The sequence below is a fragment of the Aptenodytes forsteri genome, unplaced genomic scaffold, assembly GCF_000699145.1.
Source record: "Aptenodytes forsteri isolate BGI_AS27 unplaced genomic scaffold, ASM69914v1 Scaffold84, whole genome shotgun sequence".
NCBI classification, from domain to species: Eukaryota; Metazoa; Chordata; class Aves; order Sphenisciformes; family Spheniscidae; genus Aptenodytes; species Aptenodytes forsteri.
In genome coordinates this window covers 2,458,875-2,476,188 of record NW_008795492.1, presented here as the reverse complement: position 1 = coordinate 2,476,188, position 17,314 = coordinate 2,458,875, and the positions used below count along the sequence as shown (strand labels likewise).

General features: G+C 39.2%; 1 protein-coding gene across 1 annotated transcript in view; it reads left to right on the top strand.

Annotated features, from left to right (window-relative positions):
- Positions 1–12,988, top strand: part of CUNH16orf45 (chromosome unknown C16orf45 homolog) — a 49,997-nt gene extending 37,009 nt beyond the window's left edge. The window contains exons 3-6 of the mRNA XM_009281633.1: positions 6,419–6,492; positions 9,677–9,791; positions 11,439–11,521; positions 12,780–12,988. Coding sequence (XP_009279908.1) covers positions 6,419–6,492; positions 9,677–9,791; positions 11,439–11,521; positions 12,780–12,892 — 385 coding nt within the window. The 3' untranslated portion in view covers positions 12,893–12,988. The remainder of the gene's footprint in view (positions 1–6,418; positions 6,493–9,676; positions 9,792–11,438; positions 11,522–12,779) is intronic.
- The last annotated feature ends 4,326 nt before the right edge of the window (positions 12,989–17,314 follow it).

Below are 17,314 nucleotides of genomic sequence, written 5' to 3'. Positions count from 1 at the left end.
GAAATGGACTGACTGTCAATGTTTAATTTTATACCAGATACCTTTATATTCTTTTCAGCTTTGATACCAAATAGTTGCTCTTCTGGTTTTAAAAATTAGAAAAAGTCAAATATAAAGGCAAATTAAGAAGGAAATTTATCATCGATTCTGCTAGAGACAATACATAGCCAAACCTAGAGTTTCCTACCTCTGCTGCCTAATACAAAAAATAAAACTACCAGACTAGTTTAAATAAACCATGCACATAAGTTGGCCCTGTGCTTTTACATGCAGTCTTCTGTATGCTACTGCAATAGATACTTCTGAATTTAAATCTGACTTCTCTATTGTATGTTTTTAGACAAATTAACATAGTCAATTTTTGCCATGTAGAGAAATATTCCCCTCTACAGTGAGGCATTTCCAGGAAAGCTCCTCCTGTTACTATTGAAGTTGACAGTAAAACTTCATAACTGGCAGAGGAGATGGCCAAGCTGAAGAGAATTTAACAATGTCAGTGAGAATGAAATACAGACACCTTCTTTAGACACTGTTCTGAATTTCTGTGAAATATGCCTTAAATATGACCTCCAGGGACTGAGATTTTCAAGTCCTGCCATCTTCAATTGTCTGAAACGACAGCTGAATTACAACATTACTTTGCAACTTGCGGTCCAGTGCTTCTATCCACTGCTCCTCCATCAGAGAGCACTTTTAACAAGAAAAGATAGACACACTTATTTTAATAGTTAAAGTTAATCATAGGACTTTTGATTTGTAACCTGACCTGCCAAGCAGGCTGGTCAGCAATCTGTTATCTTAATTGCCAGCTCTGTGTCTTCCAGCCTGAGCAGCACCAGGTACTGAGCTAAATAACAAGGTGATAAACACACACCATAATGACTCAGACAACGTGTGCTATATTCATTAAATGTTGCCTGTGATTTCACAGACTTATAATTAGAAGCTTTAAGAAACTAAGATGAATTGACTGGGACAAAATGGAGTCAAATGTAGAAGAGGGGCATACATAAACTTCTTGTTTGCTTCTATTTCCAGAATACTTCACCATTCCAGATTCCCCGCAGCTTTAGCAAGGCCTTGAACACCTTGCAGTCCCCAAGGGCAGCCTCCACTGATACCCCTCTTCCCCACCTCAGTCCTTATTTTAACAAATCTGCAGCTTGACAACACATTATCATCTTTGTCTGTAGCAGATTTTATTCTACACAGCTCTCTACTTCAATCACTGAAATTTCCCCATCACCACTGGCTGCTCTTGGCTGATGTTCAGCATGTTGATTAGTGACACCACCAAGGAGATGATCTTCTTATCCCTATATTGAGACATTCTCCAGACACATGTAATCACGTCAACTCGTGACTTAGCATGACATATGATTCTTAGGCCATCTCCTAGACCAGCACTATCAAAGTCTTCAGAAACTCTAACAATTACAAGCATTTTACTTCTGGGACAGGAATATATTAAAACAGAACTAAAAATAACCTAAGTGCCTGCAAACCCTCTTGGAAGAGAGGGAAGGAAACCAACAAAACCACTCCACATTCATTTTTTAACTTCAAGCACTTTAATGCAATAACAGGAAACAAAAGAATATCAGACCTCCTCTTACAGATATGCTAGAGGGAACACAGATCTATTTCTAGCTTTGAAAGTCATTCAGCAAAGGCAGCAGCTCTGTAGACACGCTGAACTGCTCTGCTCGTCCTGAAATCAATGAAGAAGATATTTGATGCTTACGTAGCTGTTATTAATAGTTCTTACTCTCAAACCTTAAGCATTCAACAAACTTGTTGGCCATCTCTTTTTCTTTGGCTGACGGTTAAGGTGAGCATTTAGTGATTTTCCTACTGCCTTTTACTATCATTTTTGCTTTTTTCCCATCCATGGCTCTAAATGGTACCTAGGTCTTACACTAGGGAATTTGGTTTTCTTCCTCAGCTGAAAAGAAGACAGAAAAATCTAGTTGTTATGGAATAATTTCTACTGAAACAAAACAAAACACTTCTGTGTCCAGTACAGAATGTTTCATTTTTAAGTCCTGCCTGCCATTATCTTCCACAGCCTCCAAGACCTGCCAGGGCACAGCTGAATGGGAGGTCTCCTCTCTGTTTCTTTGCCCTGCTCCCCCTCAGTCCAGATGGTGAAAGGCAGAGGTGACTCATGCTGTCACCTCGCTTGTGGATCTTATGGGAATGACAGCGCTCAGAGCATTCTTCTGGTAACTGGACCACAGAAACACATAGTGGGGCTGAGTCACTGTGCCAGATTGCTGCAGACTCTTCCGACCCACTTATTTTCCTGTCAGTTTGTGACACGTTTAGAAAATCTTTTGCTCATGCTGTTTATTCATTATGAGCTATTTTATATTTTTTGGGGGCAAACAGAGAGTCTACTTTTAGGTTTTGATGATACAGCTTGAAATACCAAGAGAGAAAAGAATAATACATGCTTATATGATATCTCCAAGCATACAGAGAGTTTCTTGCAATAAGCCATCAAGAAACAGAAAAGCAGAATTGCAGGCAGTGTGTCAGGAATACATGAAAGCACACTGAGAATTCATCCCTAGTTCAATACTATTGCAATTACTCCAGGAATGGATTTGGGCTCTTAATAAGAGAAATGTTTTATCATACTCATAACTCATGTTTAAGATTGTTGGGCAGACATTTAAAGCTCAGCTCTGGGGGAAAAAATGACATACTGTAACTGCTGTTTGCTTTACTGGTGTTTTTTCTTCAACATCAAAAACAATTTCACAGGGACTAGAAAGAATGTACAATCTATTACAGAGAACAGAGAGTTTGTCAAAGGTTGTTTGTATATTGCAAATTTTATGCAAATGTCTTGAGCAGCTTTGCAGATAACTTAAACAGGCCTGGAGGGTGTCATTTCAGTACCCTAAGCCATGCTGTATCTATAGGGTAAAAGCCATTGCATTCTGCACAGACCAACAACCTGACTGTGCTGCTCTCCTTCAGGAAAAGCACCAGGTGCACAGGGAACATAACAGTGCTCTTAAATAAGCTGGACAATAGTCTGTGTAACTTCTCCTCTTGCCCGTCTTGCACTCCGATAGATTTGACTTACAACATAGGAGAGAAAGTGCTGCAGAATTAGGCTCGGCATGTTTCTCAAGCTTCTCTGTAGAAGGTTAGGGGACCCAAAGGAGTTTTGTTTTCTGTCGTCTGCAGATTCCTGCTCTCTTTAAGAATCGTGAAAGCTCTTTTTACTTCCTAAAGAGGTCTGACAGTAATACAAATACAGTCTCAGTCAAACCCTGCTGACTATCCAGCTTTCAGATAAGAAATCCACTGGGATTTGATTTTCAGAAGCAGCATTAACTTCTCCTGGGCCTCCTGTAACTGCTCACATCCAAGAACCAGAGCATAAAGGGGAAAAGAGAAGAAGGTTCATAGTACCAGTACAGATTGAATGGCCTTCCAAGAGCTTTCTTTCCTAGGAGTTCCTCCTCTTTCCTTTTCTTTGAGGGCAATGAGGTGACTCTTGCCCAGGACAGCAATTGTAGCCCTACATTCACAGTATTATTTGCTACCAGATGCGTGACGTGCTTTATAGTTACAAGCAACTATAGCTACTGCTTTCATTAAGTCAGATGGATGAAGCCTTCACAAGGTTTTTATTAATATGTCCCATAGCCCTCCTTTAGTCATTTAACTGTATCTTATTATTTTTTATTTTTTTCCTAATCAGCACCATAGAGTGGATGAAACACAAAGGCTGGTTGACACAGATGGGAGGAAAGATGTTCCACATGCTTAAGGGGATTGGTACAGATGGTGGGTTTAGTCTTTGTCCATCATCAAAACACACTAGCCTACAGAGCTAGGACTCCAGAGAGGTCATCTGGCTTACGACTTTTGGAATTCAGATTGTCACAGAGCTGTTACAGCCCTTAAGTACTTGGCCACAGAGAAGTATTTACTCTCCTGTGAGTTACAAGGCAGAAACTAAACTTAGGTCTCAGGAAAAGAGAGATGCTAAGAATATATATGGCGAGTGCTAGCTAAATGCTCTGCAGTCAGATTAGAAGAGAGCCAAGACAAGGAATTGCAACTACAGTTGCAATATGAGGCCAGTACCTTTGCCGTGAATTGAGCATAGGGGCTGTAGGGACTACTGAACATTGATGATCTTGCTCACTTGGAACATACTGCCAATGATATTTTAAATTCCTGAAAATCCTGAGAGAAGAGCAGTGACATTAGCTTCTAAGAGTTCCTTGAGGAAGGCAAGGAGCCAAACTGATACAGTGAATTTTTTTAATTACTATTTCTCAGATCTTCCCAGAATGAAGCCCAATCTACCTGATACAGGAAAAAAAAAAGAATATCCTCTCTCTGTACATCATGGAGATCTCTTTTGTAGAAACTCACTGTTCTCTTCACTAGTTGAGGGTCTGGCCCTTAGATATCATTTGAATACAGCAGTTCAATAGTGAACGTTTCTCGCCAAGAAACTGTCATCTTTGTTAACTGTGGTCATTTTCCTCAAACATATTAACACTCATTATATTAATATGACACCCATACTGCAAGAACATTGAATGGATAAGGAGCTGTGAGGCTTGCTCACATCCCAGCACATTTTGAATGTTGATTCTCCTGAGGGGACAGTGTTTAAGATTGTTAATTGATAAAAGTAATTTCAGTACCATTTAGCATGATGGATCTCAAGAGTAAAACAGGCTTTGCTTATGATCAGCATGAATAATATGGGGAGCCCAAGTAAGAATAATCATCAGTATAAACATCTCTGCCTCCAAGTGTCCTAAACACATACAGAAGTGAACCACGGACCAGCCCTGAGGCTAGCATGCTGATCTTCCCAATAAAAGTAAGTCTTATAAGACAGATGTATGGCAGGAGAGCAGATCCCCAGCAGAGGTGACAGTGGCACCTAAACAGGGAAAAGAGGTCAGCAATAAAGATTATTATCAGAGGTATTTCACTGTCATATTTGGGGAAGAGAAGTAAAAAGGCAGCAGGAATAGCTGTGATAGCACAATGAAAGTAGCAGAACAGGCAAGACGGAGTTAACCAAAGCAGCAAATAATAAAAGGATCAACACATTTTAATAACATGAGCAAAGCAGCAGAAGGACAGCTCCCTGCAGAGACCTGTGTTCCATGCAGAGGCAGCAGGAAGAATAAAAGCTCTTGGGTTGTGATTAAAATCTTATTTGTGCCAGAAACACCTACTTTTTCCACTCCTCACTTAGTTCAATAATTTGACTGCATTATCCTTGGTGCGCTTGCTCTCACATACACACACTCTAATCTCTTGGGTTTCCTCTCTTGAAATACCACTGTGACAACCCATGTTCTAATAGCACTTCAGCTACCTTCAGGTGCTTAGGCAACAGGCAATCCGCCCTTCAGGTGCAGGACTATGAAACAAGGACTCAGAGATCTGTGGGCAGGGATAGTATTGGTGACATCCAAGTTAAAGAATGCACAATTAATCACAAAGGGTGTTTTTTGTATTCTTCAGGGCGTGATTTCAAAATGGAAGCCCCTGATGCAGCCCTCAGAACCAACACCTGAGCCTTGGCTGCCAATACAGCTGAGACAAAGAGAAAACATTTGCTAGGAAGCCAGCACTGAAGCTTGCTAGCTTCCAGGAGAATAATTCAGTATAGCAGCTCTCAGGATAGGTACCAGTTTCAATAAGAACTGAAGGTGCAGAAACAAATTTTATTTTTTAAATTTGTCTTGTGTCTTAACATTAATGGACTTTCTGCACACATCAAGGATGTGAAGCACTCACATCAACAATGGAAGACATTCACCCAAGGCACAAGACCTCAGAGTAGTTAGGTGCCAAATTATGACACTTTCCAGATCTTTGGTATCGGGGCTAAGTTATTAGTAAGGTCACAAAGAAAGTTGGTAGTAGAATATAAACCTTGTCTTGGCTGTGCCAAATAATCTATCAGCTTCTTTTGCCCCTTCCCAGGCTCCCTGTTATTCTCACCCTTGCTCTTTTCCCTAGTGAAAACTGTTGCTGCAGTATGTGCAGTATGGCACACCTGTCTTTTTCATGACTATTAAATATACAGATGCCTGTTCCAGAATGTTTGGTGACATTCAAGAAAGCAAAAGGCATCTGAAATAATCTGCAGTGACAGATAGGACCTACACACAAATTAGATCCCAGTAAGACAAGTAATCAAGGGATCAACAGGCATTTAGTATTAAATACCTTTTGCTATCTGTTAAAATTGGTGAATGAACAGTATCAATATCCCAAGATTAAACCTCTGCATTTCAAGCTGATGCACAGGTCCCAGGCAAGGGACAGTATCGTATATTCAGATGAGATCTGGCTGATCCCATCAACACAGGATGGAGTTTGCATGTCTCTAACCATGCTTTTCCTGTTTCTGCAGGATGGATGACATCCAGCTGTGCAAAGACATTATGAACCTTAAGAAAGAGCTGCAGACTTTGGTAGCAGTCCCAGGTAATGGCTATCTCCAACCCAATATTAGGATAATGCTTGGGTGATGCACAGGTGGGGATGGTGTCAGGAACATACCTCTGCCCCTAACAATCAGAAATCTCCCCCCAAGGTTGAGTTTCATGTCTCTTTCCTCTAGTCATTTTTTTCTTCCCATTTTTCTTCCCATCTTTAATCTCCTGGTCTCCAAATTTCTTTTCATGCTGTATTTCACTGCTCCCTTGGCAGCAACCCTGCAAATATCACTCAAACAAGGTGCACATTCCTTAGTTCTTGCACTCCCTTGGCAATCTCAAGGGAACCAAGTGGCACAGAGATTGTCAGGTAGAAAAGACAGCATGCTGAGATACCCGAGATAAAAGGGAGGAAGGAGAGGGATTTATAACCATCACTGTGAATGTGATTGTTTTTTTTCCCCAGATATACCAATTCATTGTCACACCTGTAGTTAAATCTACCTCCTAGAATAAAGTAAAACAGGTTTCTACAAAAAGCAAGGGGAAAGTCTGCTTTGTGTTTTGCCTTAATTCTCTGCAAAATCAGTGCTCTAAGGAGGGACAGAGTTGTGGGCAGTTTTGCAGTCCTTAACTCCAAACTCTAGCTGAAATCAAGGAGGAATTTTGCTTCACTACAGCTTTGCTGTTTTAGATCATCCACAACAGCCCTACTCCGTTCAAGAAAAAAGTACAGACAGATCCTGCAAGACAGTCAGCAACTGCAGTGGGCCATTCACACTAAATATTACTGCATGGCCTCTAGCACCCTTCAGAAATAATTTGCTGCTGCCTAACTATTAAGGACAAGTTTTGACTCTCCTTTGGTTATTCTCATTTTTTCCCCCCAACATGTTATTGTGCAACTTTGAAGGACAACTTTTTCCCCCAGAAAGGAGAGAGAAGGTCACTCATGAAATAGGAAACGGGTCTACTCTGAGGCCACACATTCTTAGTTGTGTAAGAACTTTTCCACTTTACTTTGCACCCAACAAAAGTGGATTCATAATTGTTCTTACTTTTTCTTTCTTTGTACTTTAGTTACTTATAGGTCACATTTTTAATTTCTAATAACACTGTTGGTACGTTCTTTATTTAAATGGTATTGGAAAGGATTATGAATCCTAGAAAATATCTATGAATTATTCCCCTTGCCTCGCCTCTTCTAATCTGTAGCTTTCCTACCCTTACTTTTAACTTAGTTAAGGGTTGATCGGTTTTCATTTTTTTGGTGTTTTTTTTTTTTTAAACCTTTTAGAAACTATTTTCCAGTCAAAGTCTTAAGCAGAGATCCACAGACAGCAGTTTCTCCTTAGCACTTGGCAAATCGCAGCAAACTTATGAATTAAGTATGCTCAGTTCCAGCCACACCACCTTTTGGGAGACTCACAACAAAAAACACTTTTAGTCTTAATGAAGACAAAGAAGCTGCTGGCATTCACACAGAACTAAGTGCTGACACAGCATGTGCCTAACCTAGAAAAACACTTCCATACCATCTTTATCATAATTTTCCTGTTAGTATACAGATTTGTATAGAGACCTGCTCTTTGGTTTCAGTAGGCGGTTTAGCCAATTTCAGTAGACATAGGATCAGTCTTTTAGTACACAAATTATGCAGTACTTTGCCACAATTCAGGATGCATATATTTGGCAGGCAGTTTCCTGAAGGATATAATGGGAGAGCACATCTCAGTCTGGGAGATGGATAGATTGAAAGGAAGTATAAAGTAGTTCTACCTTCAGTAGTGAAAGGAAGAGAGCCCTTGCTCCATAGACATAAGAGGCAAAGCAAGAAAAAGCAGTGACTTCTAGGCATTCTCTTTTTTTTCTCTGCTGCAAATTCAGAATTAATCACAGGAATTCATCATAGGTAACAATGTAGAGGTTTTGACATCTTCAGAGCAGTCAATAACCATCTTCCTTTATCATTTCTAAAAGATAAAACACAGAAAATACATCCCAGACAAAGCAGCCTTATGTTATATTACAAATTATTTCCTCTGCTACTGGCAGACCGTAACTTAAAATTCTCCAAGGAGTATGACTTTCTGAGAGTAAGACTTACAGAATTTCATTGTCTTGAAAATGTTCAAGGTGTTTTTATCTCACTTACTAAGGAATGGATTTATTGCAGAAATTCCCAGCAGTAAGCATCCTGAAGCCCACGATCCAAAATTAAGCTGTATTAAACAATTATTTTCAAGTGTCTGATTTATTTAGCTGTTTAAAATATTTTATAAGTTCAATCAGCACACATAACATAGCTCAGATGCATCAGACTGCAGGCAGCTTGCCCTTCCTCCCACAACTCTTATTATACTTAAATTTTATGGTTCTCTAAATGCAGTTCTACCGCTCAAAACCAAAATTCTTGATTTAATGCAAAGTGTCTTCTCAGCTAATAAAAATTTTCAGCTTCTTGAAGAAATGTGGGCTGGGATTTGCCTCTGACTTTCATCTCTGCTTCATCTGCTAGGTTTGAAGATTTCTCTTAACTACATTTGCTTTATAACCTTGAACTACAGCTCTGTAATCCCTAACATTCATGAGTTTTACTTTGTGACAGGCACATCTTTCATGTCACAAAAATGGTTATTTATAGACAACCTAGTCATTACAGACTGGCCAATTAACAAGGACATATATTAATTACTCAGATTTTTGAAGCACAGGGAAAATAAACACTTTCATTTATTTTTCTGCATTTTACAATTGATGCTATTTGTGTGGATTTGCAGCTCACCTGCCTTAGAGTAGAAAAAAGTGTTGTCGTCAACACCCAAAGCTGTCATGAAATACAGAGAAATGGTTCCTTTTGGTGTGGTCTCATTTCCCATGAGGTCAAAGGGAGTTTGTACCATGGGTTTTAATGAAGCATCCTGGACTGTTTTCTTACCAAAGTTCTTTAAAAAATTCAAAGCAATGCCTTGCAGAGCAATTTATTATTAAAAGTAGGCTTGGCAAGCCCCACAGAGTCTCCAGACCATTAAGCTGATCAGACGCAACAGCAGCAAGTGTAAGAGAGAAAAGAGGCAGTACCCAGAACTTGCTGGGGTTTTGGTGACTCAGGTCTGAAGAACCATTGACTTCAACCAGCAAATCATTCTTAGACATCTGCAATGTTCACCCCTCCACCCTCCTCCCTGCTCCCTAGAATCCAAAGTAATAGTCTTTTCTCTGTTTTTGACCAGAAAAAGAAAAAACAAAGATGGACAAACAAAGAGAGGATGAACTGATTCAGAAGATCCACAGACTGGTACAAAAAAGAGATTTTCTTGTAGATGATGCAGAGGTGGAGAGATTACGGTAAGAACTAAAAGCAGCTGAACCAATTTGTGAGATTTCACAAGTCTAATACTACACTGAAGTAAGTGACAAAATTTACATCGACATTAATGAGAGAGGAATTGGTCCTTTAAAACAACTTACCAAGTTAAAAGCCTCCTCCCGGTTCCACAGGAAAAAAACATTAAAACTGCACTTCTGTGGCTCTTTATCCCATTAATGATTCAGTCATCTCATGACTACAGCGGGGTTTGGTCTCTTACTTTCCTACCAGAAAGTGTCTGGGCATTTTCCATTAAAAAGTAAAAGGATTTTTGCTGCTACCAGAGGATCCTCTTGGCATGAGAAGTAGACGTAAAATGGAATTCTACAGGGGACATATTTGTAGACATCTAAAATAGTCTTTTTTTTTAAAAAAAAGTTAATAATAAACCCAACCACATTAATATTATTCTCATCCTGCCATAGTAAAAAAAAAAAGAAGAGAATGCAATCACCAACACAGGTCTACCTAAACTAAAGCATAAGCGAGTTCAGAATGGTTTCATCTCAGTATCTTAGCCCAAAGTTGCTGAGAAACCTGTGGTCTTTCTCAAAAGTTCATTTCCAGCTCTTGCACTGAGATCCCAACACTCTACAAATAGTCAGAGTTTCGCTATTACTTCCCGTGTCTCTTTCAACAGTAAAGATTCAAGGCTTATCAATCCATTTATCCTAAATGACAATACCTCTTCCAACACAATTAAATTCTAAGCAAGCAAAGGACAGGAGAGAAGAAAGCTTGCTAGAGTCCTGCAGCTGATCAAAGAAAGCTGTTCAAAGTCAGCAGCTGACAAGAAGCCTAAGCTAGTAATGTAATCCAGAGCTCTCAACTGCTAGTTCAATGTGCAAATTGCAAAAACCTCATCAGCAACCAGACAATACAGAAACCTAGTTGTAGGCTACTGAAAATGTACTGTTATGCACTGTGCAGATGTGAATACATTAGTGTCAATTCACATTTGCAGTAAAACCTGAGGCTTTTCTTCAAAACTCTTGATTCAAAACTTTTCTTCAAAACTCGATTCAAAACTCAGAAGTCTGCTTTTCCTCTAAACTGAGATATTCAATCAGTGCGCCTGTTGTTAATGGTTAAATAAAAAAATAGCAAAGAAACTAGCATGGAAATATCAATAGATACAATCAAGGTTAGCAACACAATTGTCATCTTCTGGGCCTAATGCTGTCATCTTCAGGCAAAGAGAAATACACTTGGTTTTGATAAACACTAACAGCAGAAGACCATGAGATCCAGTCTTTTGTCTAAGCAGGCCTTTAAAAATAAGTAGTACAATCACAGCAATATGTATCCTCTGCTTTCCTTTGTAGAGGAAGCATCGTGCAGCACTTGTGAGGCCAGCTTAAAATAGGTGATACATTATGGTTTAAACCCCACTGACTAGGGAATATAATGAATCCAACGCTATCAGAGACAAGTAAAGAACCTTGGGGAAAATTCTGTCTCTGAATTCTACAAGAAGTTTGTTACTGTTTTCATTTAGGCAAATATTTTAGTCTTTAATAAGCAGCAAAATTAAGTGTTTTTAAAAAGAACAAATAAGTGAATTGTTTACTAGTGATTTGATCCTAGCTATCCTGTAACAGATTTATTTTCCTTTTTTCCACCAGAGAGAAAGAAGAAGACAAAGAGATGGCTGAATTCCTTCGCACCAAGTTAAAACCCTTAGACAAAGCAACACAGTCTCCTACCAGTGAGTTCTTAAACATTAAGAAAACCAAGAACAAATCAGAAAAACTCCAAAGACAACTGGATAAAAGAGCATTTTCAAAGGCCGTGCTGGGCCAGCCTCTGCCAAAAGCTAGGTTAATCTAGCTATGTCACCCTGAAACAAGATAGCATGTCAGCAATTGCTGGCCACTTAGAATTCAGATGCCTAATTACGCCTTAAAACTGAATCCAAGTCATCTATGGCCACTTTAAAATTGCTTTGTATGTTTTACATATGCAAAATATATTTGAATTCAAATTGCCACAACCTGCTTTTTTAAGCAACTAGATTTAATTTTACCAATCATTTTCCCATCTGGTTCTGCAAAAGTCACTGGAAAAAAAAACAACCCTGTTTAAGATATATGCTAGGATATCTGAAGCAAAGTTTGCCTGTTTTTACTGCAGGCAAGATGTAAACTAGAGAAAAGACTGCAAACTCCCACAGCTGCCCCAAATTTCTTACATCTTACCAGCATAAATAGGCTTTTCGATCACCTCAACCCAAATCACTTACAGACAGAACTGCAAACACACTAATTTCTCAGAAACTAAGCAGATTACATGATCCCTTGGAAGCTTTTAGCTGCAACTTTCAAACAAAACAGTTACAGCATGAGCTCTAAAATTTAACAGATTGGTTTTGACCTGTCTCAAGCTGAGCTCTTAGGCAGGGAGACAGTCAAGTGAGCAGTGCCCTTCTTAGAAAGTAAATTTGGTCCACCAGCTGAAGAGGTTTGTATCCAAACACACTGCCATTTTGCATAGATCAAGATCTTGCTAAAGAGTTTCCAGAGGGATGTGGAATGACTGAAGTTCAAGTACAAGTTTGACATTTTAAGACGCGTCACTAATTATTTATACCCTTTTAGTCACAGGGAGCATGACTCATCTCCTTGTTAGTTTACTTCATGTCATTGCTTTTAAATGCAATGTTAGAGATACAAGATTCTTTTCACCCTGAAAAATTAAAACCTACCTTTACCTTGTTCTCCTAATTACAACATCCAAGTTGATAAGAGAATAAACTCTAGCAGTATTTTTGTTCTTCAGCTCCTTAGTTTGAATCCACATACCAGCTTGGTTACTTCCAAAGTGTTAGATGTATTGTTCAAACAAGAGTTAAAGAAGTCAGAGTGGGGTGAGAGGGCAGGGAAGGCTTGCATTCTTTAAGCCAGAAGTAGGAAGAAATAGTTTGACCAGCTCTTGGTTTTAATGGTGTCCTGTTTTGAACATTGCAGGCAGCCCAGCAGAAAAGAAGGTAGAACCTCCTCCAAGCAAGCCCACCATTGCCAAAGCAGGATTGGCTATTATTAAAGATTGTTGTGGGGCCACACAATGCAACATCATGTAGCTCTGGGCTCTCTACCATGTTTGTCTTTTCAAATGTTTTCATTGAATGAAACTGTAGGGTGAGGGGAACTAACAGCGTCCTGCTAATGGAATCAAGAGCAACTGGTACAACAGTAATATATGGAATGTACAATGGCAGGTTCTTCACTGTTGCATGGATCACTCAACACGCATGCCTAAAAACAAAAGAAATCTATATAGTGGCTGTCCAGTGACCAGAAAAGATCTGTAGTAGAGTCAAAAACACCCCAGTGATAAAAGTGAATGAAAAGCAGGTATATTTCATCCAGGGAGGTACAAAACAGCAATTTTGATAGGCCATCACTTTGTAAGAATTTGTTGTACACTTTCCCCCCCTTGACAAACAGCACTCAAAAGTTGCTGAAATACCCTATTTTGGCTACTTTTCAAAACAAAGGCCACAAGTAATAATGCTGTATATGGCGCAACTGATAGATGAAGCAACTTTAGGATAACTGATGTTGCATACAAAATACTTACCAAACTAGTATGATGTTCAACTACTTTGCTGTGGAGTTTCACTTCCAATTCTTCCTAAAGAATGAGGATCAGTGACAAGGATGCTGCAAGTAGAGATAGATTTTTATATCCCATATGATTTCTGAATTACCGAAGTCAAATGAGTATTGCTTGTACCAGGGAAAATAAATATCTGGTAAAGCTTTAGCAAGCACAGCTACACTAATCTGCAAACAGATGATGTAGTCCAAAGCTGTGTCATTTCTCTTTCAGATCTCCACTTCACATGGAGCCAGAGAAATATTCACCCAGAGAGTTTTGTCCACTATTAGAAGTTACATGCAGTATAAGATTATGTATCACTGGTAGGTTGCTGGGAGGAGAGTGGAAGACAAACAAAATTTAACTAATATTTAAACAATGCTTAAAACAACTATTAATTGCATATTTCATGACCATAAGAAATATAAACTATTAAGCATAGGAAGACACTAGCCACCCAAGAGAAATTGACCACAAGACAAATATACAAATACAGAAGTAGGTATTTGTGGTAGGATGATCACATTCTACACAAAATGGGTTTAAAATTACGGGAAATACAGGAAGACTTATCTGTGTTTCACCATTAAACGTGTTTCTGGTCTCTATGCAGATTAAGCCTTGTGGAATCTAATATCTTTATATTAGCTGTCAGTAGCTGGTTTGTCCATGTGATGGTATTCCATATAAATGTACTGTGATAGGTGTAAATAGTAAAATAAATGTACATGGATCTAATGTGAAAGTCTCAGGCTTAGAAATAACAAACAGATAGCAAAAAGTTCCTAAAATAAAGGTTTTTTTTGAGGAACTTCCATTTTGTGAAGCTAAGTGAAGCGTGCACATATATACAAAGGAACCACAGTTGTAGGAAAGGAGAAAAAATTGACAGCAGTTACTCAAAAAGGATAAACAGTAGTATTTTTAAGAGAGAGTAAGTATCTCATTAAGGTTGAAGGAGGTAGACTATTCTTGTACAAATAAAACCTAATCCCTAGCATCGGACTGATTCAATGAAAAACATTTGCATTTCCAGAATCATTTGTTTCAGTATTGCAGACTCACTTGAGACAAAGAACCTATGTCACTAAGTTCCTTAAGGTTTAAGTATCAAGGAGGAAGAAACCACAAAAGGTTTCCACTAAGACATGAAGCACTTTAATTACTTTGACCAAAGACACAGGAAAGAGGACAAAACATATCCAAAGGCTGAATAGTCACATACAGTTATTGCATCCTTGTTGATACATACAACAGCACATTAAGCTCTGTAGCTGTCAATAACTACTCTATCTGGTATGGGTTGGACTCTGTATAGCACCTGTGTACATTAACAAAGTTATAGGGAAAACTGCTTTTAAGGGAGAATACACACTGAAGGGAAAGCAGTGCCCACTGGCTTCTGTAAAATTCAACAGCCTCTTGAATTTGCTGGTACCCAATTAAGACATCAGGAATTATCAGTATCTTAAGACAAGAGGGAGATGTTCAGTGCCATTAACAAAGGCACATGGAAGTTAGGAAAAAGCCTGTAGTGAAGCACCAAACTTAAAGCCTTAGGAGGATGAACTGTTAAAACCAAGTATAGTGAATGCTGCTAAGTAAAGGGTCCTGAAGGACTTCACACAGTTTTTGTAAGGCAAGAGGTGACTTAGGCACATTAGCATCTAAGCCAGGCTGTGCTGATGATTGGGGTGATCCCTGCATGCTGCACAGAATCTACAGTCCCTTGAAAAGGAAAGTGAAATTGGTAGAATGCAGGTTTGTATGAAAAAAATTTCACTAACAGGAAACAGAGCTAGACACTTCTGGGATGCAACACTCATGACTAGGCTACAGGGCCCCCTCCTTTAATTAAAATGAAGAGGAGAAAACACAGCAAGTGTGAATGTGTAATATTAATATACAGTTAGCACTGGTAGCCAGTGCCCCAAAGGGACTTGAACTACAGCAGTATTAATGAGTGTCATGGTTTAACCCCAGTCGGCAACTAAGCCCCACACAGCTGCTCACTCACTCCCCCCTGGTGGGATGGGGGAGAGAATTGCAAGAGCAAAAGTGAGGAAACTTGTGGGTTAAGAACAGTTTAATGATTGAAATAAAATAATAATAAAAAATGATAACAAAAAGGAAAACAACAAGAAGAGAGAGAGAAACAAAACCCAGGAAAAACAAGCAATGCAACCACTCACCACCTGCTGACTGATGCCCAGTCAGTCCCTGGGCAGCGATCACTGCCCCCCTGGCCAACTCCCCCCAGTTTATATACTGAGCATGACATCACATGGTATGGAATGTCCCTTTGGCCAGTTTGGGTCAGCTGTCCTGGCTGTGCCCCCTCCCACCTTCTTATGCACCTCCTCACTGGCAGAGCATGGGAAGCTGAAAAGTCCTTGACTAGTGTAAGCACTGCTTAGCAACTAAACCATCAGTGTGTTATCGCATTATTCTCATGCTAAATCCAAAACTCAGCACTGAACCAGCTACTAGGAGGAAAATTAACTCTATCCCAGCTGAAATGAGGGCAATGAGAGCGAACTTCATTTTCAGAAGTTCTAACTTGGCTCAGCTGAAAGGTTTTCTTTGTGTGAGTTTGTTTTGAATTAGCAAATGCTTCAGTTCCGTTTTTATTTGGGTGGGTTTGAACAGCTTGCCTGCAGTGCACCAGCAGTTCCTTTGAGAAGGGGGTCAGTGATGCTGCTTAGCAGTGAAGTCCTGGTTTTTTTTTTGACTCTTGAGATCAGATTCTCAACTCTGTTCAACACTGGCTTACAGCATTGTCCATCCAGAACACAGCAGAGCCCTAATGGCTTACTTCAAACATAATGGTTGTAATTAAACAAATTAAACTTAGGAAGAAATTAAGCATGTAAAAATCTTGGTCCTTGTTTTTAAAAAAAAAAAAGGAGACTAAACCACTGAGTATTCCCAAGTACAATGAGGGGCTTTGTAACTTCCATGATCCTATGAACATAGCACATTATGCAATCCCCATATGTAAAATCAGCAGAAAATATTAGACAAGTATCTTTAGGCGATTACATCAAGTAACTGGCATCATTTCAGAGCTAATTTTCACATATCTGTTACTGTCTGCAACATCGGTTGACTGAAGCACCCAAAATCTCTTCTGGAAATCCTGGCTGTTACCACTTCGGAAAGAAGGCGAGTCATCAGAAAAAGAAGAAAATTTAAGGTGGATTTGACACACAGTTTCCTCTATGAACTGGTAAACATGGCTATATTCAGGAAAGGATCTTGGTCTACTGAGAAAACAAAAGTGCTGAAGTGCTATTTGTACCACTCCCCAATTCTACCAGCAAGTGGTTCTCTTGTACCTTCCCCTAGGCCTACTGAATCTTTTCAGCAAGGTTAAACATATTTCCAAATAAACTAAGCTACTGTGTTACAACTAAGAATGTTTCTTGCTGTTACTGAAGGAAATAAGTGGTTGTGGAATAGAGTGGAATGCACTTACTGTGCTGCTATACTTTTTGAATTCAAAAAGAATAGGATTATAATTCTGCAAGAAAGGAAAAATTTGCTGAGTTAGTGATGCTACTGAAATAAAAATAAAGGATTTTATCTCACTGAAAAAAACATACAGTTTCTCCATTGACACTCTACAAACAAAAACCACCAAAAAAGCCAATCTCATTATGCTCCTAGATGACTTTGAAACCTCACTACAGCCCAGAGCGCTGCACAGACTAGAAGACAGTTCCCAGAAGATAAAGGTCTCAACATATTTGAGTATCAAAACCATTGCCAAGCCAGAAGGGCTTAACAGCAATTAAGAAAAAAAACCCCAAACAATCAGCACTTTCTGGTCTGCTCACCAGAGTGGTTTTACAGATGCTACCTGAAGTGTAGGGCTCTGGAGATCTCAGGGACCACAGAC